This window comes from Xenopus laevis, chromosome 1L (assembly GCF_017654675.1).
Source record: "Xenopus laevis strain J_2021 chromosome 1L, Xenopus_laevis_v10.1, whole genome shotgun sequence".
Taxonomy (NCBI): domain Eukaryota; kingdom Metazoa; phylum Chordata; class Amphibia; order Anura; family Pipidae; genus Xenopus; species Xenopus laevis.
This window is the reverse complement of record NC_054371.1, coordinates 207,911,821-207,939,730: the sequence shown is the minus strand read 5'-3', so window position 1 is coordinate 207,939,730 and position 27,910 is coordinate 207,911,821. Positions and strand designations below refer to the sequence as shown.

General features: G+C 41.2%; 1 protein-coding gene across 4 annotated transcripts; it reads left to right on the top strand.

Moving 5' to 3' along the window:
* Positions 1-24,981, top strand: gpbp1.L (GC-rich promoter binding protein 1 L homeolog). Of its 4 annotated transcripts, none has more exons than XM_041581039.1 (10): positions 1-152; positions 4,478-4,589; positions 7,346-7,457; positions 8,246-8,457; positions 11,184-11,241; positions 18,861-19,003; positions 19,511-19,642; positions 20,234-20,409; positions 20,899-20,992; positions 22,681-23,169. In XM_041581039.1, the coding sequence occupies exons 2-10, from the start codon at positions 4,527-4,529 to the stop codon at positions 22,963-22,965; spliced, it is 1,275 nt and encodes a 424-aa protein (XP_041436973.1). In that variant the 5' UTR covers positions 1-152; positions 4,478-4,526; the 3' UTR covers positions 22,966-23,169.
* Positions 24,982-27,910: the final 2,929 nt, after the last annotated feature.

The following is a 27,910-nucleotide window of genomic DNA, read 5'->3' as shown; positions in this document are numbered from 1 at the left end:
GATAATGGCCGCACAAACCAATGACCTCATGCTTGGGGGAAGTCCCGGGAACCCCTCTTAGTAACTGCGCTTGTTCTGTTCATCGGTTTAACCTCTTCGGCGCCGCCCACTGACGCCATCATTTACAGTTCCGCCTACTTTTCTGATACAAGGTAGTTCCCGGGAGTTTATTTTTTTCTACTATTAATTATTTTGGAAGCGCTTACTGTTTAATGACTAGCTTGTTTTGCTGTATTACTACTTCTGCTGCGAAAAAAACATAGACAGGCATTTATTAGTCGCCTAAGTGTCGTGGTCCTTTCATTAGGATACCGCTGCTAGTTGCATTAGTGTGAGGCAGGCGAAAGGACCGATATATAGCTGTCCGCGGAGGTGCCTGTTTTTGTTTATCGTATGGGGCTTGCGAAGCGTCTGGTCAGCCAAGAATGAGTTTGTTTGCGCTCGCTGGAACTGCAGTCTGCTCAGCTGTAAGCAGTCTCTAAACAACCTCCATTTTAGGAGCTAAGTGTGAGTAACACACGCGTTTTTATCAGCTCTCCCCTCTATCTCTCTAGTCGCTGGGCAATAAACTGAAATTGTACCAGGAGAGGAAGAAACACTCCAGCTGGGGAGATTTTGTCAGCCTGCGCCTCTGAGCAATATGCAGCACTTTTATCATTTATGTGTAGAATTTGTTTTGATTTCCATTAGTAACATAGTGAATAAAACAGGCACTGGGAGCTTTGAGATCACTAATATCACTATTTACTTATCTACATCCTCCTAGTTACAAATGATTAGTTATATAGAGCCTTTTGTTACCCCACAGTGTTTTCCATATACAGAGAAACCTTTCATCAAAATTGATTCACAGTTACAACTGGATAAATGTGGAAGTGCCCTGGTCACCAGAGCTTGCAATCTAAAAGGGGAGGAAGTGAGGCGTTTGTTGAGGGTAACGGTAGAGCGCCTATCAGTCAGGATAGTAAGTGTAAGTGCAAAGTGAAAGACGGCTAAACCAGCATTTGCTGTGTGTAAGTATTTGGGGTTTGTTAGGTGGTTAATTTGCTGGGGGCTTAGGATAAAGGCTTGAACGAAAAGGTAGGTCTTAAAGGAGCAGTAAAGTTAAAGGGCAACTATCAAAAAAAGATTAACCTTTAATATTAGCTTCATCATGCTGAAATCAGAAACTTTCTAAATACAATCAATTAAAAATTCTGCTCCGTTTCTGAAATAATCAAGTTTATGTTCACTATCCCTCCCTCGGCATCTGTTTCTGTTCATTCTCTCTTCATGCAGCAGTTGTGTCAGATAGTCATTAACCGTTAAAGCCAATATATTTTTTATAGGGGGGGCTCCTTTTGCCTAGAAGGTGTATTAGAGGTCACTCTATTAAAATCACCAGACATCATGTCTCTCTACATGCAGGATTTGTGCAAAAAGCAGTTATTTTGTTAGATTTTGTTTGTACTGGAATCCGTTATTTGAGTGAGCTCTAATTCATCTGCTAGGGAAGGAAACCCCCTTTTATAAGATATATTGGATCATTCATCTGACACATCTGAACTGCTGAATGAAGAGAAACAGATGCTGAGAGAGGGATAGTGAACATAAACTTGATTATTCAGAAACAATGCAGCATTTTTAATTGATTGTATTTAGAAAGTTTCTTACTTCAGTATGTCAGTTCCCATTTAAAGTCACTGGTAGGTGTCAAAATTTTAAGCCCCTCAGTCGGTATAATCACTTACCCCATACCCTGGGCTGGTGCTCCTGTTTGCTAAAAACTGCACTGGTCTGGGATAGTTCTGTAGAAGATCCTTGTTGCTATCTTCTTTGGCTTCTTCAGTCTTCTTTTCAGTCCTGGCAGGCACAAGCGTAGTAGAGTGGAAACCAAACTTAGACACAAAATGCCGTCTTTTTCACTCTACTGCACATGTGCCTGTCTGGGCCCAGAGAACAGAAGAAGCCATTGAAGATTGCGCCGATGACCTTCTTCAGAGCAGTTTTCTGCAAACAGGAGAACAAGGTAACATTTTGCTCTCCCCATCAGTGATTTTAATGTACATTCTCCAGAGTGCCGGCCTTAGGCCGATTGGGTCTAATCCGGGCCCACACAAGGGGGCAGAGTGGATGTCCACCCTCAAACCCCGATCTGATCACATCAACATCTCATTCTGTACTGTAAATTCTGCTTTTCAACCGCACACATGTGGCGTTATGTAGGGGAGACCTAATATATATCGTGGGTGCTGTAGGTGAACGTGTGCAGCAGCTCCTACTGCAGCCTGTGCCTCCCACTTTATTTCCACCACTAATACTCCCCTCAAGGACAGACTACTGCACAGTTCTCCTCTCTAGTCATCTCAGCACTTCCCTTGTTCAAGTGGTACTATCTATAACTTTGCTTTGAGTTCTGGGGTTTTTATACATGAAATTGCCACTGCTTTATCCTGATGTAAACTTTGGGGGTATTTATACATGGAATTACCACTGTGCCATCCTACTATGAGTTCTGTGGTATTTGTACATGAAATTTCCCCCTGTGCTACCCCGATAATGAGTTCTGGGGGTATTAAACATGGAATTGCCACTGTGTTATCCTGCTATGAGTTCTGGGGTTATTTATACATTGAATTGCCACTGTGGGATAGCCATGTGGGATTATATATGAATAAATACATATTTAGTTTGTGCTTATTTCTGGAAGTTCAGTTAGTGTTTATGTACTTTTCCTACATAAGCCAATAGAAGTAGATCATGTCAAAAAGAGGAAAATTTTCCCTTGAACAAGTTTGCTCAACAACTTCAATGGGCGATAAAACATGAATATGTAAAATTTTCTGTTATTTTGATATGCCCAGTTGATAATATGCAGACACCTTTTTACTAGGTGTGATTTGCATGCTGGGACACCCTATCGCAGCATTGTCATTACAGGTATAGGATCCCTTATCTGGAAACCCGATATCCAGAAAGCTCCCTAGGCTCCATTTTATCCAAATAATCCAATTTTTTAAAAATTATTTCCTTTTTCTCTGTAATAATAAAACAGCAGCTTGTACTTGATCCAAACTAAGATATAATTAATCCTTATTGGAAGCAAAGCAAGCCTATTGGGTTTATTTAATGTTTAAATGAATTTCCAGTAGATTTAAGGCATGAAAATCCAAATTACGGAAAGATCCGTTATCCGGAAAACCCCAGGTCCTGAGCATTCTGGATAACAGGTCCCATACCTGTATAAGTTTGCTGCATTTTGCAGTGAGAGCGCCAGTTAGTATTTTTTCATAGTTGACATTGCTGCCATAGTTATTGTTTCCATAGTTACCATAGTATTATAGTTACTATTACTACTATTGTTTCCATTGCTACCGTAGTTACTGTTGTTTCCATAGTTACCGTCGCTACCACAGTTCCCGTTGTTTCCATAGTTACTCCTGCTGCTATAGCTATTACTACTACCACTGCTTCCACAGTTACCCTTACTGTCACAGTTACCATTTTTGTATAATTTTTTTTTCATTGTTATAGTAGTTACCTTTGTCTTCATTGTCACCATAACTTTTTGGAAAACTTTTTTTTTTTTCTTTCTGATGGCAAAAGTTAAAAATTATGTGGGTGGTGCTCCATAAGGCAGATCTCCTCAGTTGTTATTTAGCAGGTAATACCTCATCTAAAAAAATAAATCACACATTGGATTTTAATCAGTGTGGCCCACATACCATTAAAGTCACAGTATTTTTCTCACAGTCACAGTATGCCCTTGAGGTCCTTGCTGCAACTGAATGTTTAAAGCCAGTTTAAAAATATCAGGCCAATTTTCATCCAGTTATTGGTTGGTCAGGCCTCATTCGTCAGTTTTATCGGCGTGCATAAGGCCATCTTTAGGCTTACACTGAAATGCAACCACTTTCTCTCTCTTTGTTCCATTGTAAAGTGATGGATTCCGGCACCTGAACTCCCTGTGCTTTTCAGAGAATTAGTGCACCTGCCCGCAAGTTGTGAAAAAAAACCTTTCTCCAGGATTGCTACGGACCTTACTTCTCTATGCTGGAGGACTCGCTGGCTTCATACATAGGGTGCCCATACCTCCTGAGCCCAGTGGCATGATAGTGGGAGGCACACTTTGCATTGGGTTCCTGTTGGAAAGAATCCTATGTAGGGAATGCAGCAATCCACTTTTGTGTTTTTCTCAAAAAATTACTGATCTTTGATTTTTTTTTCCCTATAATCAAATGGGATTATTTCAATTATGGTACTTTGTATGCAAATGTTGCTGCAACCTACATGAAATCTCTGCTTTCTGGCCCTTCCACTAGCAGGTGGGCTGTCTGTTGGTAGTTGCTGCCATACCTTTTTGGATTGATCAGTTCAGTTTATTACTCATATATAATGCTAATAATAAACCTATCCAAATGCTTCTTATGATTTCACAGACAGCACACCGCTTATAGGAAGAGTTTCTCAATGATAATTTGTTTCCTCTTTTATGCAGGACGCTGCAATGAAGTGTTGAACCTTGTTTGCCTAGTGACTTGCATTAAATGGCGCAGCATGACTTTGCTCCAGCTTGGCTTAATTTTCCTACACCTCCACCTTCCACCAAGGTAAATCACTTTCTTACATGTAATATAAACTGGATTGGGTGCCTTAAAGGTATAGTAACATCAAAAAGTGCATTTAAGTAATAAAAAAATAATAGAGTGTTGCCCTGCACTGGTAAAGCTGCTGTTTGTTTCAGAAACACTACTATTGTTTATATAAATAAGATGCTGTGTAGCAATGGGTGCAGCCATTCATAGGAGAAAAAGCTCAGGTTACACTCTGTAGAACATAATGGTGATATCTTTAAACACTTTCATTTTTTGGTATTACTGTTCCTGCAACAGATAGGCAGATACAGTGTAATAATTGTGTTCCCTTTATGCTCATCAGATAAGTTGCCCCCCCACAAAAACTATTCTCCCAAACCAAAAATAGAAAACTGGATAAAGAAAAAGATGGGCGCACACCTTTACGTTGCCATCCAGTGGACTTGTCAGTCCATATCCCAAAGCTGCCGACTTTCATCGCTTGGGACTAGACTACCTTAAAAGTACAACACATTACCAAAACTCTAGAGGCAATCATTGGTTCCTAAAAAAATGTATTGCAGAGCCCCTAAGTAGTATAACCATTATGTTGAGAAAGGAGATCAAAATGGCAATCCCTCTAGTATGCCCTCCAAGCAGTTGCCTAGGGCTTGGATAGGCCCCAGTCTCCATAGCTTGCTTTGTGTGACACTGCTATTTCAATATAATTATATGATATCTAGTTTCTTCATTAAAGCCATGCATTCACCAAAAAAAACTAGCTGTGTTTAAGGAAATGTAACACTTAACAAGCAAAATATAAAATCCATCCAATTACTATTCTAAGCTCTTTTGCAGTTATTGAAGATTCCAATATATTGGAAAAACTGCTAAGCTACTGAATTTTGAAACAACACCACCACCAATTCTTCCAAATGTGATGTAATCAGAAGAGCAAATTAAAAAAAACAAAACAAAAAACTTTACTGAGCAGAAAAACAGTACAGGCATAGGACCTTATCCGGAAACCCAATATCCAGAAAGCTCAGAATTACGGAATGGCTGTCTCCCATAGACTCCATTTTATCCAAATAATCCAAATTTTTAAAAATGATTTCGTTTTTCTCTGTAATAATAAAACAGTAGCTTGTACTTGATCCCAACTAAGATATAATTAATCCTTATTGGAAGCAAAACCAGCCTAATGGGTTTATTTAATGTTTAAATGAATTTCTAGTAGACTTAAGGCAGGAAGACCCAAATTATGGAAAGATCTGTTATCCGGAAAACCCCAGGTCCCGAGCATTCTGGATAACAGGTCTCATACCTGTAGAACGTTTTTATATACTGAAGCACTGTCAAAAAAGCTGACCAGCAGGTGGCACTGTTATTACAACACTCTTTGTATTAAAGGGATTCTGTCTTGATTTTTATGGTGTAGTTTTTATCTCTAAATGACATGGTTTACACTGCAAATAATTCACTCTGCCATATAAAATGTCATTCCTGAACCAACAAGTGTATTTTTATTTAGTAATATTGGTGTGTAGGCAGCCTTCTAGGTCATTTTGCCTGGTCATGTGCTTTCAGAAAGAGCCAGCACTTTAGGATGGAACTGCTTTCTGGCAGACTGTTGTTTCTCCTACTCAATGTGACAACTGAATGTGTTGCAGTGGGACATGGATTTTACTATTGAGTGCTGTTCTTAAAAGACCAGTAACATAATTTTTTTTTTAAAAAACAATTTGATCTACTTAATGAAAAAAAAACACCAAGGCAGTTTTAACTTTCAATTCGCAAAGTTTTTATTAAGAAATTACTTGCCGATTCTCTGCTTGCGTTCCTCTTCAGAAACTGCGACAGGGTGATGATCCATTTTGCGGCGCTCTATTTCTCCTCCTTGCCTTCTATAGGAGATAGCCAGGGAGGAGAAATCGAGCGTTGCACGATGGAAGCGCAAACAGAGAATGTAAGTAATTTCTTAATAAAGACTTTGCGAATTGAAAGTTAAAACTGCCTTGTCACATGACTGGGCCACCTGGAAAAGTGACAATATCTCTAGCCCCATGTCAGATTTGAAAATTAAATCTAAAAAAATCAGTTTGCTCTTTTGAAAAATGGATTTCAGTGCAGAATTCTGCTGGAGCAGCACTATTAACTGATGCGTTTTGAAAAAATATGTTTTCCCATGACCGTATCCCTTTAACACTTTTATAGTGTCTTAGAATCTCTAAAAACAGTCAATGTAAATTAATAGAATTTTATATTCATTTGTTGTAAAGTTTTACATTTCCTTAACTGATCCATTTATTATGAATAAATCAACCTTGTGTGTGTCGTGTATCAGATGAATGCAAAAACTACCTCTGTGCATATCCAAGCACTAATTTTCTTTAATCATTTTCTATGTGTAGCGTTGCCACCTTTAGAAAAAAAATTATAGGCCAGTGGTGGGGGCGGGAACTAAGGGGGCGGACTGTGACACAAAAAGGGCGGAGCCACGGGGGGGGGGGGGTGCTGCTGCAAAAGGGGCGGGGCCACGTTGCCAGAAGTCGAAGAAAATGTACGTTTCCACCGGAGGGCAAGGGCTTTTGTTAAGGGTATTACAAATTTACCGGCAATGTAGCTGCGATTAATTTGTAATACCGGCCCAGGCAAGTGTTTTACCGGCTAGGCCGGTAAAATACCAGCCGGGTGGCAACCCTAGCTATGTGATATTATTATTTGGGTGTATGTGATGACAAGAAGTTTTGTAGTATAAGAACATCTGTAATCTGTTCTTTCTCCTACAGCCATTTCTGTACGCCGAGAAGCGTTCTGAAAGTTTAGGGCGGTCAGACTGTGCTTTCAATGTGAACAGACAGCGTCATAATTCTTCAGAAGCTTTTGACTCTTCCTTTGGCGGTAATGTTATTCCCTGCACATTTCTTCTATTATTTTCATCTAACTTAACATAGTAACATAGTAAGTTAGGTTGAAAATAGACACACTTCCCTCAAGTTCAACCTTTTAACTTCATTTTATCCTGCCTAACTGCCAGTTGATCCAGAGGAAGGCAAAAAACCCCATCTGAAGCCTCTCCAATTTGCTTCCGAGGCAGGGAAAAAATTCCTTCCTCACTCCAAAATGGCAATCGGACCAGTCCCTGGATCAACTTGTACTATGAGCTATCTCCCATAACCCTGTATTCCCTCACTTGCCAAAAAGCCATCCAACCCCTTCTTAAAGCTATCTTTTTTTTAACATAACCTTTATTAAAAGATGATAGGCATGACATGTAGCGAAGAATGCAACATAAGAGGCTTAATGGACAATGCAGTAGATGACATATCACATGACAGTCACATACGAGTCAAACAAAGTTATACAATGTGATAATCAAAAGAAAAGAAAACAGTAAAAGAAAAGAAACAAAAGAAAAAAAAACCAGAGAAAGTGCATATATTCACTGTAAAAAAAAACCCCCTTTTGAATATTTAGAAGGAACCTCCTTTCTTCTAAGGAATGGGTGACCTTGTGTCAGCTGGAAGGACCTACTGGTAAATAAAGCATTAGAGAGATTATTATATGATCCCCTTATATATTTATTCATAGTTATCATATCACCAACATCTATTCTTTATTTTGCTGTTGTAACAAATGCTATTTGGCAATAGATCCTCTCTGATTACAACTGTTTTATATGAACAAAGGGAACCTTAAAAAAAGAGAAAAAAATGTCTGGCGCCCCCAGAGCAGGTCTGCAGCAGAACCCACATGGCAGCGTGAGGCCAGCCTCCATCTTTATAGTAGCAACCTCCAGCGTGTGAATAGCCAGTTGCGGAGTGAGAGAAACACTTCTGAATTCGACCTGACCAGATCATTGGATCGAGAAGACTGCAAGACATTTGAAGCTGAAGATTTTGTAAGTCTTGAGAAGCATTGTGAAATCTATATATACGTTGTCATTTCTCCTGAATTGGACCTGGAGCTTGTTATGGTCTCTGGGGTATAGTGGAAAAACAAAGTGATGGATTGTGCTCAAGCAAATTAATGAAATCATGCATTAAGGTAAAGTAGTGGAAGGCTTTATTGTTGCCTATTGCTCAGAAACCGTAACACCAAAAAATAAGTGTTTTAATGGAAAGACAATATAATGTACTGGCAAAACCGATGTGCTTTCTTTAGATAAAAAGGATAATATATGTTTGTGCAATAAAGTAAAAAGTTTTTACCGCTACCTGGAGTCCTGTGGAGTGCGTGCCAAGCAGTTGTTTTCTTACCTTGATGTCTCCCCCATGCTGAGGGTTCGGGGCGCAGCACCCGGACCACCAAACAGGAGCGGTGAGTGACCCACAGTCTTACCATATTGGAATATTTTAAGCGGAGGGCCCGGGGCAAGTGCACCTGAGCCAATTTGAAACAGCGGTGAGCGCATTTGTAATGAATGATATAACATACCGCTATGTAGAAAGGGTTTCCAATTCGTGATATCAAAGTGTGGCGGGTGGTTTGAGCGCTTCTGCCTTCCTTCTCTAAAAGTTCTTTAGATAAACAACTATAGTTTATATAAACAAGCCACTGTGTAGCCATGGGGCAGCCATTGATGCACAGGATACACAGTAGATAACAGATAATTTATGAAGAATCCCAGTGTATACTACAGAGCTTATCTATTATCTGCTGTGTATCCTGTGTCTTTTCTTTTTTTTCCAGCTTGAATGGCTGCCCCCATTGCTATACAGCAACTTGTTTATATAAACTATAGTTGTGTTTCTGAAGCAAACACGCCAGTTATACAAGTGCAGGGCAACACTACATTATAATTTCATTATTGTAGTACACTTACATTTTTTGGTGTTACTGTTCCTTTAGTTTCATTGTGCATGCTAGGCACTTCCTTATAGCCTGCTCAATCTGTAACAAAATCCAGAAATTAAAACTCAGCCATAGAGTGGGCTTTGCTAACAAAAACCCTTGGTTTAGTATAGTGGTGGCCAACTTGACTCCTCTTGATGTAATAGTCACAGGTTGCCCATTGTTGACCCAGAGAAAATAGATGTAAATTGAAGAGCAACTTGGAAAGGAGTAGTTGGTGTCCTAGATATAAAGTATAGTGTATAGTGCATGTAGTTTCTGGCTTATGTGACATCTGCGCAGACTTTTTTATTTGACCATCTCTCTAAAAGCTGCCAGCTGACATCAGCTAACAACAGCATTACAGAACTGGCTCAAGTGAAATAACTTTCTGCTGTCTATGCCTCTTTAACACTATGTTTACCTTCTCTGGTGCAGGGGTTAAAGGAGAACTAAAGCTTAACTAAACAAATAGACTTGAAATGTTGTACATTATGTTTTGAGCTTCTGTACCAGCCCAAGGAAAAAACAGCCCTTTAGCAGTAAAAATCTGTGCCTTCAAAGATGCCCCAGTAGCTCCCCATCTTCTTCTCTGCTGATTCACTGCACATGTTCTGTGCTGCTGTCACTTACTGAGCTTAGGGACCGATTTACAATATACAATACACATAGAATATAAGGAGGTTATTTATCAAAGTCCGAATTAATCTCAATATTTTCTGAAAAAAACGCCGACCAAATCCGCACAGGTTTTTTTGACTTATTTATTAATACACTTTCCCGAAAATTTTATTGGCTGAAAAAAATCAGAAAAAATCATTATTTCATGATTTTTTTTCTAAATTTTCATCCGATTTTCAAGTTTTTTTTGGGGTTTTTCACCCAAAAACTCAGGATTTTGGCTGAAAACTTCGGGATATTGCCAAAAACCCAGCGCACATCAAAAAAACCACTTCTCCCATTGACTTATATGCAACTTCGATAGGTCTGAGATGCCAGTTTTTTTCCAAATTCTGACTTTTCCTATCCTCGGGGTTTGATTTTTGCATTCTGAGTTTAGTAAATGAACCCCCTTAATGTCACAATATAAGGCTAATTAGTAATTAATACAGATAATTACTACATGGCAGCACAGAAACCAGTGCAATTAGATCAGAATCTAATAATCAGCCCTGTAGCATCAGCTTATATTACAGACAAACCTCATTTTCTGCTGGATAATTAGTGACGACCCCTAAGCTTAGCTTCTCAACAGCTGCTCAGAGCCCACTGAGCATGTGAGTGTCACAGACACTTTCCAAGATGGTGACCCCCTGTGACAAGTTTGAAGTCCTGGATCATTGCTGCTATTGACAAGCTGAAACTTTAGGCTAGTGCAAAAAAGTTCAGTTTATAAAATATGGCATTTTTAACCACATTAATTTTTAGGCTTTAGTTCTCCTTTAAATGACCACTGCTCCTGCTTCTTGGTAATTGTACCAGAGTTGTCTTCAACCGATTTGTCCAGTTACTTAAGGCCTCCACAAATAAAAAGCAACCATGTCACATAGTATTGTATTGTGCCCAGAGTTGTTTGGGTGTATCCGTGTAAGCACTTTGCAGTGACTGTGGTTAGATTGGTGCATTTCAACAGGGACACTCGTTGGGAGACAATATAGGCAGCATTTTCTGTATGAGACACTTATTTGGTCAGGGTTGATCTTGAAAGCCAGTGTTGCTTGATTGAGCCACAATACATGACAATTTTATATAATTAAACTGAGCCTGACTCTTTTTTTTCTGAAATCATTTTAGTCTTTCCTATATCCTGAACATGAGAGAGGAAAGAAACTGTTTACTGCGAGACTATGGGGTAAGTCTTCCTCTGCCATGAACTACTTATATTATGCATTGTATACGGTGGCATTTCTTCTTAGCCACTTCTGACACAATTTCTACGATAGAAGCAGTAGGTTGTGTGTGACTACAGTAGAACCCCCTTTTCTCTTGCCTAGATTGGGGGACACAGGCACCATGGGGATGAAGATCCTGTTGCTTGGAGGATGGACACTAAACGGTTAACAAGCTCCTCCTCCTGCACTGGTTCTCATACCCTGCCTACTTCCTTTCCCCTCAGTTTTACTTTAGTGTCCTCAGAAGGAGGACGGATGCTACTGGCTGGGAGCAATGGTGCCGATTTATTCATGTGCCATGCCAGCAGTGGGGCCTGAGTTCACTTTCCCAAGCCCCCACCAGCCGAATAATATTGTGCCCTGATTGCCTTCCCACTCCACGGAGGTCTGCAGGCAGAGGCTCCCTCAACACCCTGGGGCTGTTGGTTCCCGCTCCACGGAGGCTGCACCAGCAGCCCAGAACGGGGTACGCACCAAAAATAGGGCAGGAATGGCTGGCAACGAAAGGGGTAAGTGTTTTATTATCCCCTTTTCACCCCCTTCTGCTTTCCGACTTCCACAGACAGGGTAGGCCCCTATATGCTGATTACTCACTTCCCCCCTAGGAGCAGAGGCGTGTGGGAAAGCGTTCTTACCCGCTCTGGCTCTAGACAGCTTAGTTACACGGAGGGACTGTCCTTGTGTTGGTCCGATTCTTCTGCGCATGTTGTTCCGGCCGCCATCTTGGAAGAGGGCGTCGGCACTCTCTGCGGCGGCCATGTTCTTTGGGGCATACTGCGCAACTTGCGTTTCACTGTCCTTGCCGGCGCATGCGTCACTTCCGGCCGCCATCTTGAAAGAGGGCGTCGGCGGATGCACTCTCTACGGCGGCCATTTTCCTTGGGGGCATACTGCGCAACTTGCGTTTCACTGTCCTTGCCGGCGCATGCGTCACTTCCGGCCGCCATCTTGGGACACGAGCTGGAACGGCAAAAGGAGGAGAGAGTACACTCGCTTCCTCTACTTACTGCGTCGATACTGCAGAGCAACAGGAGTAAGTACTCTTGTTGTATTCCCTAGGCAGTTTTAGTCTGGTTCTGGCACTAAGCATGTCACTTTCACCCATGCAGGTTGCCCATACAGGGACAGCCCAGGTGCACACAGGACTTTCTCAGTTCCCTGCCTGCTTCCTTTTCTTAAGGAAGAGCCAACCCTCTATAGCATGACTGACAGAGTAGAGGAAATGCCCTCTTCTAAGCGGCAGACTAAGTCCCGCACCCCATCTCAAATTGCATTCCTTGCATGCTCGTCATGCAAAACTAAATTTGACATTGCCTCTTCTGACCCAAAGTGTGTAGTTTGTAGTACTGGTAATATACCGGCTCCTAGCTTACCCAATGCAACCCTACAATCCGGCTCAGTGATAGCTTCGGCTTCTCAGGCGAGCTCGGATTCTGAATTGGTGCGTGCTCTCTCCCTCTCACTGGCTGGTCTACAGAATCTAGCCAGGATTCCAGAGACTTTGGACAAGGTTTTGGAGCACCTCTCTAGTCAGCCACAAAGGATGAGCGCACAGGCAACTGCTTCTAAGCGGTTTCATTCCCCCCCCACCTGAGTCACCTGAAGAGGAAGAGTCAGGGGAAGAGGGGCAAGTGTTGTCAGGGGAGGAGTCAGATCAGGAGCAGGATACTCCCAGGTCACAAAGGGAGGTAGAATCACTGATACAGTTAGTGTTACAAACATTAAACATTGAAGACACAGCAGCTACAGCTGAGCCTAGCAAAAACATTTTCAAAAGGCAGAAGAAGACTTCATATGTTTTTTCCGGCTTATGAGCACTTAGATGACATTGTTAAGGCTCAGTGGAAAGTTCCAGACCGCAAGCTCCAACTATCTAAACGCTTTTCACAGTCCTATCCATTTCCTCAGGAAAATACAGACCTCTGGTCCTCCCCACCAGTGGTGGATCCTCCGGTGTCACGTCTATCTAGGACCACAACCATACCAGTGGCTGACGCAGCTTCTTTTAAGGACCCAATAGACAAACGTCTAGAGGGTTTCTGTAAGGCCATTTTTTCAGCAGCAGGAGCGGCGCTTCAACCAATCTTTGCCACAGCGTGGGTGTCAAGAGCAATAGAGATATGGGTTGAGCAGGTAGCACAACTTATTGGGTCTGAGGACCCGTCTACTGATCTTTTATTGTCTCAAATAGCTGATGCAAACTCTTATATCTGCGAAGCAGAATTGGATGCAGCAAAACTCATTGCCGGAGCTTCAGCACAGTCCATTGCAGCCAGACGTTTTCTATGGTTAAAAAACTGGTCTGCGGACCTCACATCAAAGAGATCACTAGTCAGTCTTCCGTTTGTGGGTAAACAGCTTTTTGGAGCAGAGCTCGACAAGATTATATCACAGGCGACGGGTGGAAAGAGTACCCTGTTACCGCAAAACAGACCAAAGCGCACCACCTTTAAGAGAAGACCTTTTCTGCGGCCCTTTCGTCAGGGTCAAGGCCAAAGGCAGAGAACACAAACGGAAAAGCACCAATCTTCCAGCCGTTCCAGATATCCAATCAAACAAGGCCACAACTGGTCTTCAACCAGACAAACCGCCAAGCCTTCTCAGGAGAAACCCGCCTCCACATGAAGAGGTGCCCACCCCCGAGAGTGTTTTCATAGGCGGACGCCTAAGAAACTTTCGGGAGGTGTGGGAACAGAGAGTCCAAGACCCTTGGGTCCTGAAGGTAGTCTCCCACGGATATCTCATAGACTTTATACAAATTCCTCCAAAAAGATTTTTTGTGTCACGTCTTCCCTCAAGGGAACCAAAGCGTTCAGCATTTCAAAAAATTCTCCGAGATCTCACAAGCTCAGGGGTCATACAGCAGGTTCCACCTCTAGACAGGGGCAGAGGTTTTTATTCCAATTTGTTCATCGTCCCCAAAAAGGACGGGTCCTACCGTCCTGTGCTGGATCTAAAGGCAGTAAACAAATATGTCAAGCGTCAACATTTCAAGATGGAATCCATTCAATCGGTTCTGCTGTCCCTGGAGATGGGGGAATTTATGACAGTAATAGATATCAAGGACGCGTATCTTCACGTGCCAATACACCCCAACCACTACAGATTCCTTCGTTTCTTCGCCGCAGGAGAACATTGGCAATTTGTGGCACTTCCATTCGGCCTATCCTCAGCCCCGCGTGTCTTCACAAAGGTCATGGCAGCAGCTCTAGCAGATTTAAGGCTGCAGGGAATAGGAGTCATACCATACTTGGACGACCTACTAGTCAAAACTCCGTCTCATTCCTTAACAACAAATCACCTACAGACCGTGGTGGAAAGATTGACCCAATTAGGTTGGCTCATCAATTACAAAAAATCAATGTTCACTCCAACGCAACGGACAGAATACCTAGGTCTGATGATAGACACGTCGCTGGGAAAAGCTTTTCTTCCACCTGCCAAGATTTCCACCTTTCGCACAAGATTAATGATCATTCAGAAAGAGAGATACATACCACTCAGAGTAGCCATGAGAGCACTGGGGACAATGGTAGCGGCTATTCCAGCTGTACCGTATGCCCAATTACACACCAGACCATTGCAGAGACTAATTCTATTACATCAAAGAAAGATGCGTACAGAGCTAGACCGCAGGTTACTGATAACAGAGCCCGTTCGGGCGTCAATGAAATGGTGGCTCCAACCATCAACATTGCAATCAGGCAAGCTGTTTCCCAACCATACATGGACAGTAGTAACAACAGATGCCAGCTTACAGGGGTGGGGAGGAGTACTGGAACAACACACAGTACAGGGCAGATGGAGCCCAGGGGAAGGATCCCTCCCAATCAACATCCTAGAGCTCAGGGCGATATGGCTCTCCTTGTCACACTGGACCCACAATCTCAAGGGTCGACCAGTGAGAATTCAGTCGGACAACATGACGGCAGTGGCCTACATAAACCATCAGGGAGGCACAAGAAGCCAAGCGGCGTTGGCCGAAGCACAAAGGATACTTCTTTGGGCAGAGGAGAATGTGCCAGCCATCTCCGCAGTACACATTCCAGGGGTAGACAACTGGATAGCAGACTTCCTCAGTCGAGAGACAGTAGATCAGGGTGAGTGGAGTCTGCATCCGGAAGTATTCCAAGAGATAGTAAGAAGGTGGGGTATACCAGAGGTGGACCTAATGGCGTCAAGATACAACAACAAGCTGCCAAGCTTTATGGCAAGAAGCAAGGATCCTCTAGCAGTAGCGGTGGACGCGCTAGTAGCACCTTGGCCGTTTCACAAGGTATACGTGTTCCCACCTCTCGCTCTGATTCCAAGAGTCATCAGACGAATAAAGGAAGAGAGAGTAGAGGCGATACTGGTGGTTCCATTCTGGCCCCGCAGACCTTGGTTCGCAGAGATCATGCGGCTAGCAGCAGACACTCCATTTCGGTTTCCAGTCAGGGATGATCTGTTAACACAGGGGCCTATCGTCCACCCGAATTCTCCACGGCTGGATTTAACGGCGTGGCTCTTGAGGCCTTGATACTCTCCAGGTCAGGAGTTCCACAGGAGGCCTTACCTACATTATTGAAGGCCAGAAAGCCTGTATCTGCACGGATTTACCATAGGATATGGAAGACCTTCATCTCATGGTGCGAGACTAACTCCAAAGACCCACAGATCTTAAACGAAGCAAACGTACTGTGTTTTCTGCAGGAGGGACTGGATAAGGGTCTAGCCATCAGTTCCTTGAAGGTCCAAGTATCTGCACTATCTATTTTCTTCCAACACCAGTTGGCGTTGCGGCCTAACATTAAGACTTTCATACAGGGTGCTCTTCGACAGGCACCACCATACCGTCACCCGGTTCCTCCATGGGATCTTAACCTAGTACTATCAGCTATGCAAGAACAGCCTTTTGAACCTATCATGGACATTCCCTTGCTTACACTGACTATTAAGACAGTATTTTTATTAGCCATCACATCGGCTAGATGAGTGTCAGAGTTGGCAGCCTTATCGTGTAAAGTGCCATTTACAATTTTCCATAAGGACAAGGTAATTCTAAGGCCAACACCGGATTTCTTGCCTAAAGTTGTGTCCGAATTTCATCTGAATCAGGACATTGTAGTGCCTTCCTTCTGCCCTCATCCCAAGACACAGATGGAGAAAAAGCTGCACAAGCTAGACGTAGTCCGTACGCTGAGTATTTATGTATCTGTTACCAAAAGTATAAGAAGAACTGACAGTCTTTTCATCATTCCGGAGGGACCGAGAAAGGGCCTCCGGGCATCGAAGGCAACGATTTCCAGATGGATCAGGTCGGCCATCTCAAAGGCTTATGTAGCAAAGGATAGACCTCCACCCTTCGGGATTCGAGCTCACTCGACCAGGTCGATGAGTACCTCCTGGGCAGTACGCCACCAGGCTTCCGCTGAACAGGTTTGTAGAGCTGCAGTGTGGTCTTCAGTACACACTTTTTCCAGGTTCTACAAGATACACACTTTCTCCTCGGCTGAGGCAAGCTTTGGGAGAAAGGTGCTACAGACCGTTGTAAGCTGAGCACTGGGGTGCAAGTCCCGCCCTCATGGGTAGCTTTGGGACGTCCCCATGGTGCCTGTGTCCCCCAATCTAGGCAAGAGAAAAATAGATTTTTGTACTTACCGTTAAATCCTTTTCTCTTGTCCTACATTGGGGGACACAGACCTTCCCTCCCTGAATAGGTTATAATTCAAAATTCTTCTAGCACACTGTCTAAGTGTGACTGTATATAGTTCATAGGGGGTGAGAGTTCCTTTTCTGTTTGCACATGGTGATAGTAGGGTTGTCCTTCCTTCTTCGGCCCGAAAACTGAGGGGAAAGGAAGTAGGCAGGGTATGAGAACCAGTGCAGGAGGAGCTTGTTAACCGTTTAGTGTCCATCCTCCAAGCAACAGGATCTTCATCCCCATGGTGCCTGTGTCCCCCAATGTAGGACAAGAGAAAAGGATTTAACGGTAAGTACAAAAATCAATTTTTTACATTTTTCAGGGGACCAAAAAAAATGGTGCAAAATGCAGGAAAATATAAAATCAGGGAAATGTATTATGAATAATATATAGGCGGGACCACAAAACAACAATGTAAAATGAGGGAAAACTTAAAATCAAGGGATGTAAAATGGGGGTTCTAATGTATTTTCAATTATACACTGTTGTTTAAATCTAAAAAGTTGTCAGACTTTAGCAGAACAATTTTAGGTAAACGTTGTATCTCTTTAATCAGTGAAATTTCTATAATTATTGTTAGAGGATACCTCAAAGGAGAACTAAACCATAAAAATGAATAGGGCTAAAATGCCATCTTTTATATACTGAACTTATTGCACCAGTTTCAGCTTATCAATAGCAACAATGACTTCAAACTTGTCACAGGGGGTCACCATCTTGGAAAGTGTCTGCAACACTCACATGCTCAGTGGGCTCTGAGCAGCTGTTGAGAAGCTAAGCTTTGGGTCATTGCAAATTATCAAGCAGAAAATGAGGTTTCTCTGTTATATAAGCTGATGCTACAGGGCTGATTATTAAATTCTGAGGCTAATTGCACTGGTTTCTGTGCTGCCATGTATTAATTACTAATCAGCCTTATATTGTGACATTTCTATTCTATGTGTACTGTATATTGTGAGTGGGTCCCTAAGCTCAGTAATTGACATCAGCACAGAGCATGTGCAGTGAATCAGCAGAAAGGACTGTGGTTGCCTTGGGATGGTACAGAAGCACAAAACATAATGTACAACATTCCTAACCTACTTCTTTAGTTAAGCTTTAGTTCTCCTTTAAAGGAGAACCAAAGCTTAAAGAAATGTTGTACATTATGTTTTGGGATGCTATACCAGTCCAAGGCAACCACAGCCCTAGTAAAGATCTGTGTCTCCAAAGATGCCCCAGTAGCTCCCCATCTTCTTTTCTGCTGATTCACTGCACATGCTCTGTGCTGCTGTCACTTACTGAGCTTAGGGTCCAATTTACCAAATTACAAAATACTGTGTGGGTGTGTATATATATATATATATATATATATATATATATATATATATATATATATATATATATATATATATATATATATATATATATATATATATATATATATATATATATATATATATATATATATATATATATATATATATATATATATATCATTCATGTCACAATATGAGGCTGATTAGTAATTAATTCATATTCTCATTAAACAGCAGCTTAGAAATTAGTGCACCAGAAAGTAATAATCGGCCCTAAAGCATCAGATTCTATAACAGATAAGCCTCATTTTCTGCTTTGCAATGACCCCTAAGCTTAGCTTTTCAACAGCTTCCAAGAGTACATTGAGAATGTGCTGTGTCACTGACAAATCCAAGATGGGGAGTTCTTGTGCAGAGCTTTGAAGTCCTAAATCATTACAGTTACAGAGATTTACAGCATATGGCATTTCTACCCATATATGTTTTTATGGTTTAGTTGTTCTTTAAAAGGGCAGTATGACCCTTTTTCACATGAATTCCTAGAGGAGTCTCAAAACTGTCTCTAATCTATCTTTATTATGTCTTTAATAATTTTCAGAGTATCCCATGAATGCTGGATCCACATCCCCTCAAATGCTGGGTATTAAGAAGGGCTTAATGGATGATTTCTCTCTGTCTGGTTACTCTATAGGAGTTGGCAACCAAAGCCTGCCAGACAAGCACTGGGCGGGTATCAAAAAGGTAAAGTTTCCTTATAAACATTATTCTAGAAATGCTACTGATGTATCAGAATTTTTTATTGCTAAAACACATTTTTAGACATTTAGATGCACGTTTATCAAGGGTCGAATTTCGAATTCATGTGAGTTTTTAAAACTCCAATGAATTCGAAATTCGACCAAGCGAAATTTATTGTAACTTTTTTAAACTCGAATGAATGTAATTGACCTGAAATCTCGGATCTAATTTATTTTTAAAAATTCAATTCTGTTTTTTTCTCTGAAAAAACTTGAAACTTGAAATTTTTGGTTTTAATGCATAATAAAGCAAACCGTTAAATGCTAAAAGTTTAGCCATAAATCACGGACAAATCTGTCCCATTTCGCTTCACCAAAAATTTGCATTTTTTTTTTTAAAGTAAACAAGTTTTTTGTTTTTTTTAAACTATACATTAGTGCCAATAAAGATAGTGCTACTTTCTGTCTACGATGGCACAAAAATACATACATTTCTCATTGTTCTCTACAGGAAGAGTGTAAATCGCTATCAAAAGATAACAACATCGGCAGTTTTTATCAAGACTGTCCTCCTGAAAATTACATACCAAATACTTCTCTACATGCAGAACTCCTGTCTGTGGATCCATGCTCATTGGAAGAGGTATCATAATCTTGTTTGCTTTTATAATACACAAAAGCCATGAATATCTTGTAAATTATATTCTTATAAACGGTGAGTAGTGATGTCATTTCTGTCACACGACTCACTATTATAATAAATAAAGTATCCCCTGTTAAATAAGAGGATATTAGAAGTTACCACGGAGTTCCATGACCTGTATAATGGTCATGTATATGGTCATGAAACTCCTCGGTAACTTATAATTTACAATAGGAGGTACTTTATTCACTATATATACAAAATCAGGTGGTTTTCCAGTCTATAAGCAGCAATTCCCACGTGACACTGCACAGTGTGCTCTTGTCTGCTAAGATTAATTTAGCTTATAATGTATTAATTAGGCGGAATCAGCATGATAGAAACTTGCATATAGACAATTCTGAACCTCTAAATTCTATAAATGGTTTCACAATAGGTGCACTTCGCAGCTCTTTCTAACCTTGTATAAAATGTAATGCAAAGTGCATAGAGAGGTTTGGTACCAAACACTCCTATGTGCCCCCAAATTGTTTTATTCCCAAAACGAAGGGCTTCACTCCCACAATATAATCTCTCCTGTTTGATTATCAGGAGGAAGATACCCATTTGAACAACAGAAATGACTCTTGTCCTGAAATGGACATAAATCTGAATTTCGATGAGAATGAAAACTCCGAGGATAATGTCAATACCCTGATTTCAGGACAGATCTCTCCTGCTTATGCCCAAGATGGTGTCCTTTCTAGCTCACTTGAAGCTGAGTTCAAGTATGTGTGTTGAAGCGTATGTTGGTTTTCGTAGTCTTCCTAACCTGTTTTAGAATGTGCCCCCTAGGCCTCCAATCACATTTTAAAAAGACTTTGGAAACTACCAAGTTAATGTAGTCAGAATCAAGTTTACAGTAATACACTGCTTATTATTGTTATGGGCATGAAAGGACCAAGGAATTTCATATTTAGTGGTTTAAAACATTAATATTCTGTGAAAGTGACATTTTTTGTCCACTGTTAAATTGGGAGAATCAAACTTTTATACAGGCACCCTTGGGTGTACGATGCTAAAACAAGATATAACATTTAAGGGGAGAAAAGGGAATGTCTCAGAACCTATAGCACTTCTTCTTAATATGACCCTGCCATGTTGGGTGAGGACGATGGCCATCTGGTCTATATTTTTTGTAACTTTATTCCCTGCAGCATGAGATACAACTCTACTTGGCATTCTCTAAAATGTTATGTTTTCTGTTTTTCCTTAAGGCTGTTGAGAGAAATGGGTTGGCAAGAGAACGATGAGACCTGTGCTCCTCTAACAGAAGATGAAATGAGGGAATTCCAAGCCATCAGTGAGCAGGTAATGAATGACCTTTTCCCAGATATAATCGGGAAGCAGCTGAGGGAAAGTTTACTAGAACAGCAGTATAGAACCTTATTCCAAATATTGTAAAACTAAAGCTTGCATCTGCCACAGCAGTTCTTCACATTGACTTAGCTATAGATTAACTGCAGCAAATATCTACATTGCAGCCTTTCATCTTTGGCTCTTTTCCTCCTTTGTCACTAAATTGCTGTTTCCCTCTGTCTGAGATCCTGACCAAATACTAAGTACATTTCTTGAGAAATATTGTCAAATTGAACTGATCTGTAAAACAATGGTGGGACATCTGTGAAAGATCAATCTCCGGTATCTGCAATGCCTGGTGTGTCTTAATCTCCCACTTATGTTGCTCTGGTTGTAAGGACATACTTGTACAACCTCAAGCCTTCAGCCTGGTGATATACAAGTGTCCCTTAAAGGGGTTGTTCATCTTTTAATACTTTTTTTCAATTTAGTTTGTTTCAGAAATAGAGACTTTTTACAATTACTTTTCCATTTTCTATTTGTTTTTCTAATATTGAAGTGTAAAGTTTAATTTTTCACATTCTAAAGCAGCTTTGGGAAGGGGGTCACCAGTGGCGTAACTGCGGATTCCAGGGCCCCCCAGCAAAAAATTTTTCAGGGCCCCCTCTGCACAAAATAGTGGGAGCATTTCATGTATACTATCCCCAGAACTATAGAAGGATGGCACATTTGCAATTTCACATAAAAATACCCCAGAACTATAGAAGGATGATAAAATTCAGTGGTACAGTGTTCCCCCCCTACAGAAATTCAGAGGCACAGTGTCCCCCCTACAGAAATTCAGAGGCACAGTGTTCCCCCTACAGAAATTCAGAGGCACAGTGTCCCCCCTACAGAAATTCAGAGGCACAGTGCCCCCCCTACATAAATTCAGAGGCACAGTGACTCCCCCCTACAGAAATTCAGAGGCACAGTGACTCCCCCCTCACCCTACAAACATCCAGCGACACAATGAACTGCCCAAAACCTAAGTTAGAGGTTACAACCTGTAGCAAAAGTACAATACAAGTTGGCAACCCAGGGATTAAGTTGCAGGTCCCATGAAGAGTCCACAGCCCACCACTAGAACCCATTAACACTTTCCCGTGTTTGACGCTCGGCTCACTAATTTCAAATCCTCAGTGGAGCGGTCACATGGTACGATCGCATGACCCTGACGTCAGGTCCATTCTGAGGATAGGAACTAGCCGCTACCCTGACTGAAGATGTGATCTGTGCCAGACCTGCTGCATCATCAATCACTGTGTGCGCTTTTTGAAGAAAAAAAAACGTTATGCGGTACTAAATGTTACCTCACGTCACACGCTGTGCACAGTTTTTTTTCTTTTTAAAGCGCACACAGCGATTGATGATGCAGCAGGTCTGGCACAGATCACATGTTCAGTCAACGTCTCCTGCTTTCGAACTTCCTGTGTGGGGGGAGGAAGAGTAACAATTACAGCTTCTCCAGTGCCTTTTGTGTTCTATCTGGTCTCTTCTTTCCTTATGATTTATTACAATTTTTTTTTTTTTTTTTACAATTTTCCATTCCCCAATTCTCTCCTCCATCTGTAGTTTTCACACTTTCAAAAATAAAATCCCCTCAAAACGTTTGACCCTGTCCCTGCAGCATCGTATTATTCCTTTCCCACACATTTTAGGTACTATACAGTCTACAGACACAGACAGTCACACAGCCAGGCGGGCCTCTCCCTGCCTCACCTGCACGGCTGCACCGTCCGTCACAACGTGTGCACTGCGTCCACACCACACGTGATTACACAAGAGGAAGAGGGAGGGCGGGCGAGACGTCAGACGAGCAGCTAGAGAGAGAGAGAGAGGGCGGAAGTAAGTATATGAGGAGCGGCGGCTGCGACGCAGTACGAAGCAGGGAGGGCGGAAGCAGGAAGACTGAAGTATGTGGAGTATGCCTGGAGAGGCGGTAGGGCCCGGCCAGTGGCAGCGGGGAGTCTGGGGACGGATGTCATCATGTCACCATTGTCACGGATGACGACGGATCAAACACCCGATCGATGCGTTCGCGATGCTGGCAGGAGCCAGCCAGGAGGACATCAATTTCGGCCGGGCCCCCTCTCCTCCGGGCCCCCCCGCAGCTGCGGGGTCTGCTTCCTCCCTAGTTACGCCACTGGGGGTCACCGACTCTCTAACTGTTTTAAGTTGATACATTTGGTTGATACACTTCTTATCTTTGTCCCTGCTGAGCAGTATCCCTGAGTGTCCTTAAAAGGCAGCTGTTAGAATTGATACACTAGTTGCTAATACTCTAGAGATGCTGCTGAGAAATGTATAAACTAATTGTATCGCATTTTAACAGTCCAGATGCTCCTGGACCACTGAGCTGCCAGACTGAAACACTAGAGGCAGGAACATTAAACGTTAAACTTCAATTTCAGGTAAACGATAAAAAATAAAAGATGGAAAACTACCTGAAAACAACTCAACTGGAAAAAGTGTTTTGGAAGGTGAACAATCCCTTTAACAGCTGTAGAATTGAAGTTGTTGCTTCCTTTTTCTTGTTCCTTTTTTTTTCTCTTGTTCCTGCCTTTCTCTTGTTGCTTCCTTTCTCAGGTCTATTGCTCAATGTGACAGGAGTAATAGCGTTGAGAAGGGAAGTGCCAGAAGACTATTCTGCCTGGGCCAAACAGGGGGTTGCTTAAAGGAGTTGTTCACCTATGAACAACTAGTTGTTTTTAGATAGATCACCAGAAATAACAACTTTTTCCAATTACTTTCTACTTTTTATGTGTCACCATTTTTCTAATATTGAAGTGGGAGGTGGGGTCGCCGACCCTGTAAACTGTTCTAAATTGATACATTTAGTTGATACATTTATCTTTTTCCCTGCTGAGCAGAATCCCTGGGTTTCATTAAAGTCAGCTGCTAGAATTGATACAATAGTTGCTAATACTCCACAGATGCTGCTGAGAAATGTATCAACTCAATGTTGCAAAATTGTCTGCACCTGAATTACTGAGCTGCCAGACTTAAACACCAGAGACAGGGACATTCAACTTTAAACTTTAAAAAAATAAATAAAGGAAGTAATTGAAAAAAGTCTTTATTTCTGGGAAACAATTTGAGAAACAACTGAACTGAAAAAAGTATTTGGAAGGTGAACAACCCCTTTAATTTTTACCATCATAATATTATCATTGTGAAATTGCTAATATAATCCAAACATCATAAATGTAATTTGTTGTCTTACAGGGGCCTAATGAATAACAGGTTTTAGGTAACTGATCCCATAAATGTATAAATAAGCAAAGGTAAGCTGCTAGTGCGTAAAAAGTATGGCGCCCTTCTTTTTCAGCTGCAAAAAAATGGCTTACGGAAACATGTATTCCTGAGGGATGCACTTGCTTTCGATCTCTTCCAAGATGCGGTGCAGAAAGAAGACTCGGAAACCAGCAGCAGCGACACCTCTGATGATGAGTGAAATATTTGTCATTGTAGTGCAAACCATCTCATGACCTTTTCTAACCCTGGTAGAACTGTAGCTGGGAATCCATAAACATTCCCATGAGCGGAAATGCCGTACAGGACTCTGCACTTGCCCCACTGGGCTTTCCAGAGAGCATTATCCCCACATGCACTCTCTGAATAACAGTCGGGCGGCCAAGTGAAAGGAGATTTCTTTCTGTTTCACAAATGTTTCTGTTTTCAAAATGTCACGGAAACATACAAAAAAAAAGGCACTTTAACTTTATCCTTTTCTTTAATCTCATTTTCCGGCAAGCGCTGTAGCATGTGTATTGGGCAACGGTTCCTTTGGACATTTGTGTTTTTGCCTGGTGTTTTTGGAAATGTCACTGGTTTAAGAGTTTGTTCTGTTTTCATGTTTTCACATAGACTTTCACAGTTAAGATTTTTTTTGTGTTGCAAGCAAGAAGCCAGGTTAGTGGGTATAACTCTATTCAAAATAAACCTATTTTGATATTTAAGTATGCCAAGTGATTTGTGTTCGTAATGCTTAATACTGATTCCTTGCAACATAGCCTCTTTTCCTTCTGTATTAGCCACTGTGGGCACACATGCGATTATGGGTTCATACAGTCTCAGCAGTCGTTTGTTGTCATTTGCTTGCATTCTTCAATCTCATTGCTGGTTGCCCTTCTAAACCACCAATGCAGCCATAGGCAGACAGACTTATATAACATTTACATACTCATGCATTTAAAGGGCACCTATAACAGCCAAAATCAAACACATATTAACAATCTGACCAGTACAACCTAAACACGTTTAATCAAACTACATATATAGTTTTTTGAAAAAAACTGCAGGTTTTAAAAAATCCCTTACTTTGTCAAATGGGTTCTTTCACTGAGGGAGGCCATACTGTGACTATAACAGAGACTCTAATATGCAAATTTCAGGAGCATGCTCAGATTGTAACACTGCTTTGAGTATTCTACCCAGAATGCCTTGTTTTAGTAAACTCCTCCACTAGAAGTATCAGGAGATTTCCCTATCTTGTCCCCTGCTGTTAAAGTCATTATGCAAATGAAGGGCACACAGTAACTTCCAGCAGGTGGCAGCACTACTGAACAGCAGCTAACACACAGGTTTGGCTGATTTGAAAATAGCTTAGAAGGGTTGCCAAGCAACCAAGGAATTTCAACTGAGCATGTTTGAGATTTCATAGCTACAGTTGGCTGGGAAGATATAGGTAGGAGGAGCCAGTGAAATCCAAGATTGCTGCCTCAGCTAGAACTGCAGTGGAGATGGGGGAGATCTTGCAGAAGGTATAGTGAGCTGATGATTTTCATTATACTGTTTTAACTGTTTTAAAAATCGGATTTCTTCACATAGTGTATTTACTTAGTAAATGATTTTAGTTATGATTGGTGCCCTTTAAGGTTAAAAAAAACCCTCAATTTATTATCACATATTAAAAGCCATTAGACGCCACAAAAAAAGCATAATGCTTACCCAGCACTTAAAGTGGTTGTTCGCCTTTAAGTTAACTTTTAGTATATTATAGAATGGCTTATTCTAAGCAACTTTTCAATTGGACTTATTTTTTTCTTTTTTTTTTTTTCTATAGATTTTGATTTGCCTTTTCATCTGACTTTCCAGCTTTTAAATGGGTGTCACTGACCCCATCCAAAAAAATATTCTCTGTAAGGCTACAGATGTTTTGTTATTGCTACTTTTTATTCCTGATCTTTCTATTCAGGCCTCTCCTATTCATATTCCAATCTCTTCAAATATATGGTTGCTAAGATAATTTGGATACAGATAATGAATCCTCTAAAACGAATGGTGTTTCCCCAGTCCATCAGTCAAAGAGGGCTCTCCTCCAACTTTAAAAGACACTTTTCAAGTTAGGATTGCTGTATACCTCAAAGATAAAAACCATTGAGGAGGAAAAAAACAGACAAATAATATAGTGTAGTACTTATGAGTAAAATGTCCACATATATTCTAAAAATTGTTCTAAGTGCTAAGTTCACTCCCACATTTTTTGTACTGCATGCCACCTTAATACATATGCATTCTGTGGAATACAATCCCCTATAAACAAAGGGTATTGAAAAGTAGAAATTGCACCCGTGGTGTCTAGTTGTAGTTCCACAAGAGCCCACATTCCAGTTTAGCAGGTGATCATACTTACAAGAAGTAAGTTAAAGAAAGGCTTTAAGATTGGTAGGTGTCCTGGTTCGCTTATAATCTTCTTGTATCCTTAGTGGGTAAAATGTGTGGAAGCATTTAAACAGTTTTAATATATCTCTGTAAGGCTACAGATGTTTTGTTATTGCTACTTTTTATTCCTGATCTTTCTATTCAGGCCCTCTCCTATTCATATTCAAATCTCTAAGTCAAATATATGGTTGCTAACATAATTTGGACCCTAGCAACCAGATTGATGAAACGGCAAACAGGAGAGCTGCTGAATAAAAAGCTAAATAACTCAAAAACCGTAAATAATAAAAAATGAAAACCAATTGCAAATTGTCTCAGAATATCACTCTCTATCGTACTAAAAGTTAATTTAAAGGTGAACAACCCCTTTATAATCGTAGGCTAATCTAAGGAGGAAGTGAGAAAAGTCCCATATTTATGCACTCTCCATAAACCCTCCCACATTTAAAACCAATCAGGATAACACAACCCATCTGTTACATAAATACTGTAGCTAATACACATCCTAATAATCAGTAGTATTCAGTGGTGGTGTTATTATACACTAATCACATTCTGGGTTGTTATATATCAATCCATCTGCCCAAACTTAAGCTGGTCATAGACACAAAGATATAGTCATACAAATCAAAGTTTTGTATGATTTTCGGAACCGCGTGTGTATCCTCCCAACATTTTTTATACCATGGTGATCGATCGTTTGTCGACGGTTTAGAAGATTTGTCTGCTAACGATAATCTCTCCATGTATTGCCTATGGTTAGTGGTAGGTCGCAAAATTGGGACGTCCGATATTCGTCAGGTAAAATTTGCATGTCTGTGGCTAGCTTTATTCATGTATGGCCAAGTCTAGGCCTCACAACTGACTGCAGACTTCACTCCTTTTCCATTTTGTGTGATTCCAACAATTCCCACACCTCTTTCCTGCTCCCTTGTGAGAAGCAATATTAATAAATTGTTGCCTCATTAGCTGCACAATACAGCCTCGTTCTGCCAGATCCATCACAAAGATTATTCTTTAGCATACAAACTAGATTCAACTGTAAAGGTTTTAGTGAAAGGAAAGACCGTGCGGTTGATTTGGTTTGGTTGATACCACCGAAAGCAGGAGAAGGGAGGAAGACATGGGCTTATTACTAAGGCAGATATCTCAAGTCTCCACTAGGAGGCAGTAGAGGAAAGGTTTTCACACCCATGTATTATGCCTGGGATACAGGACACTTGA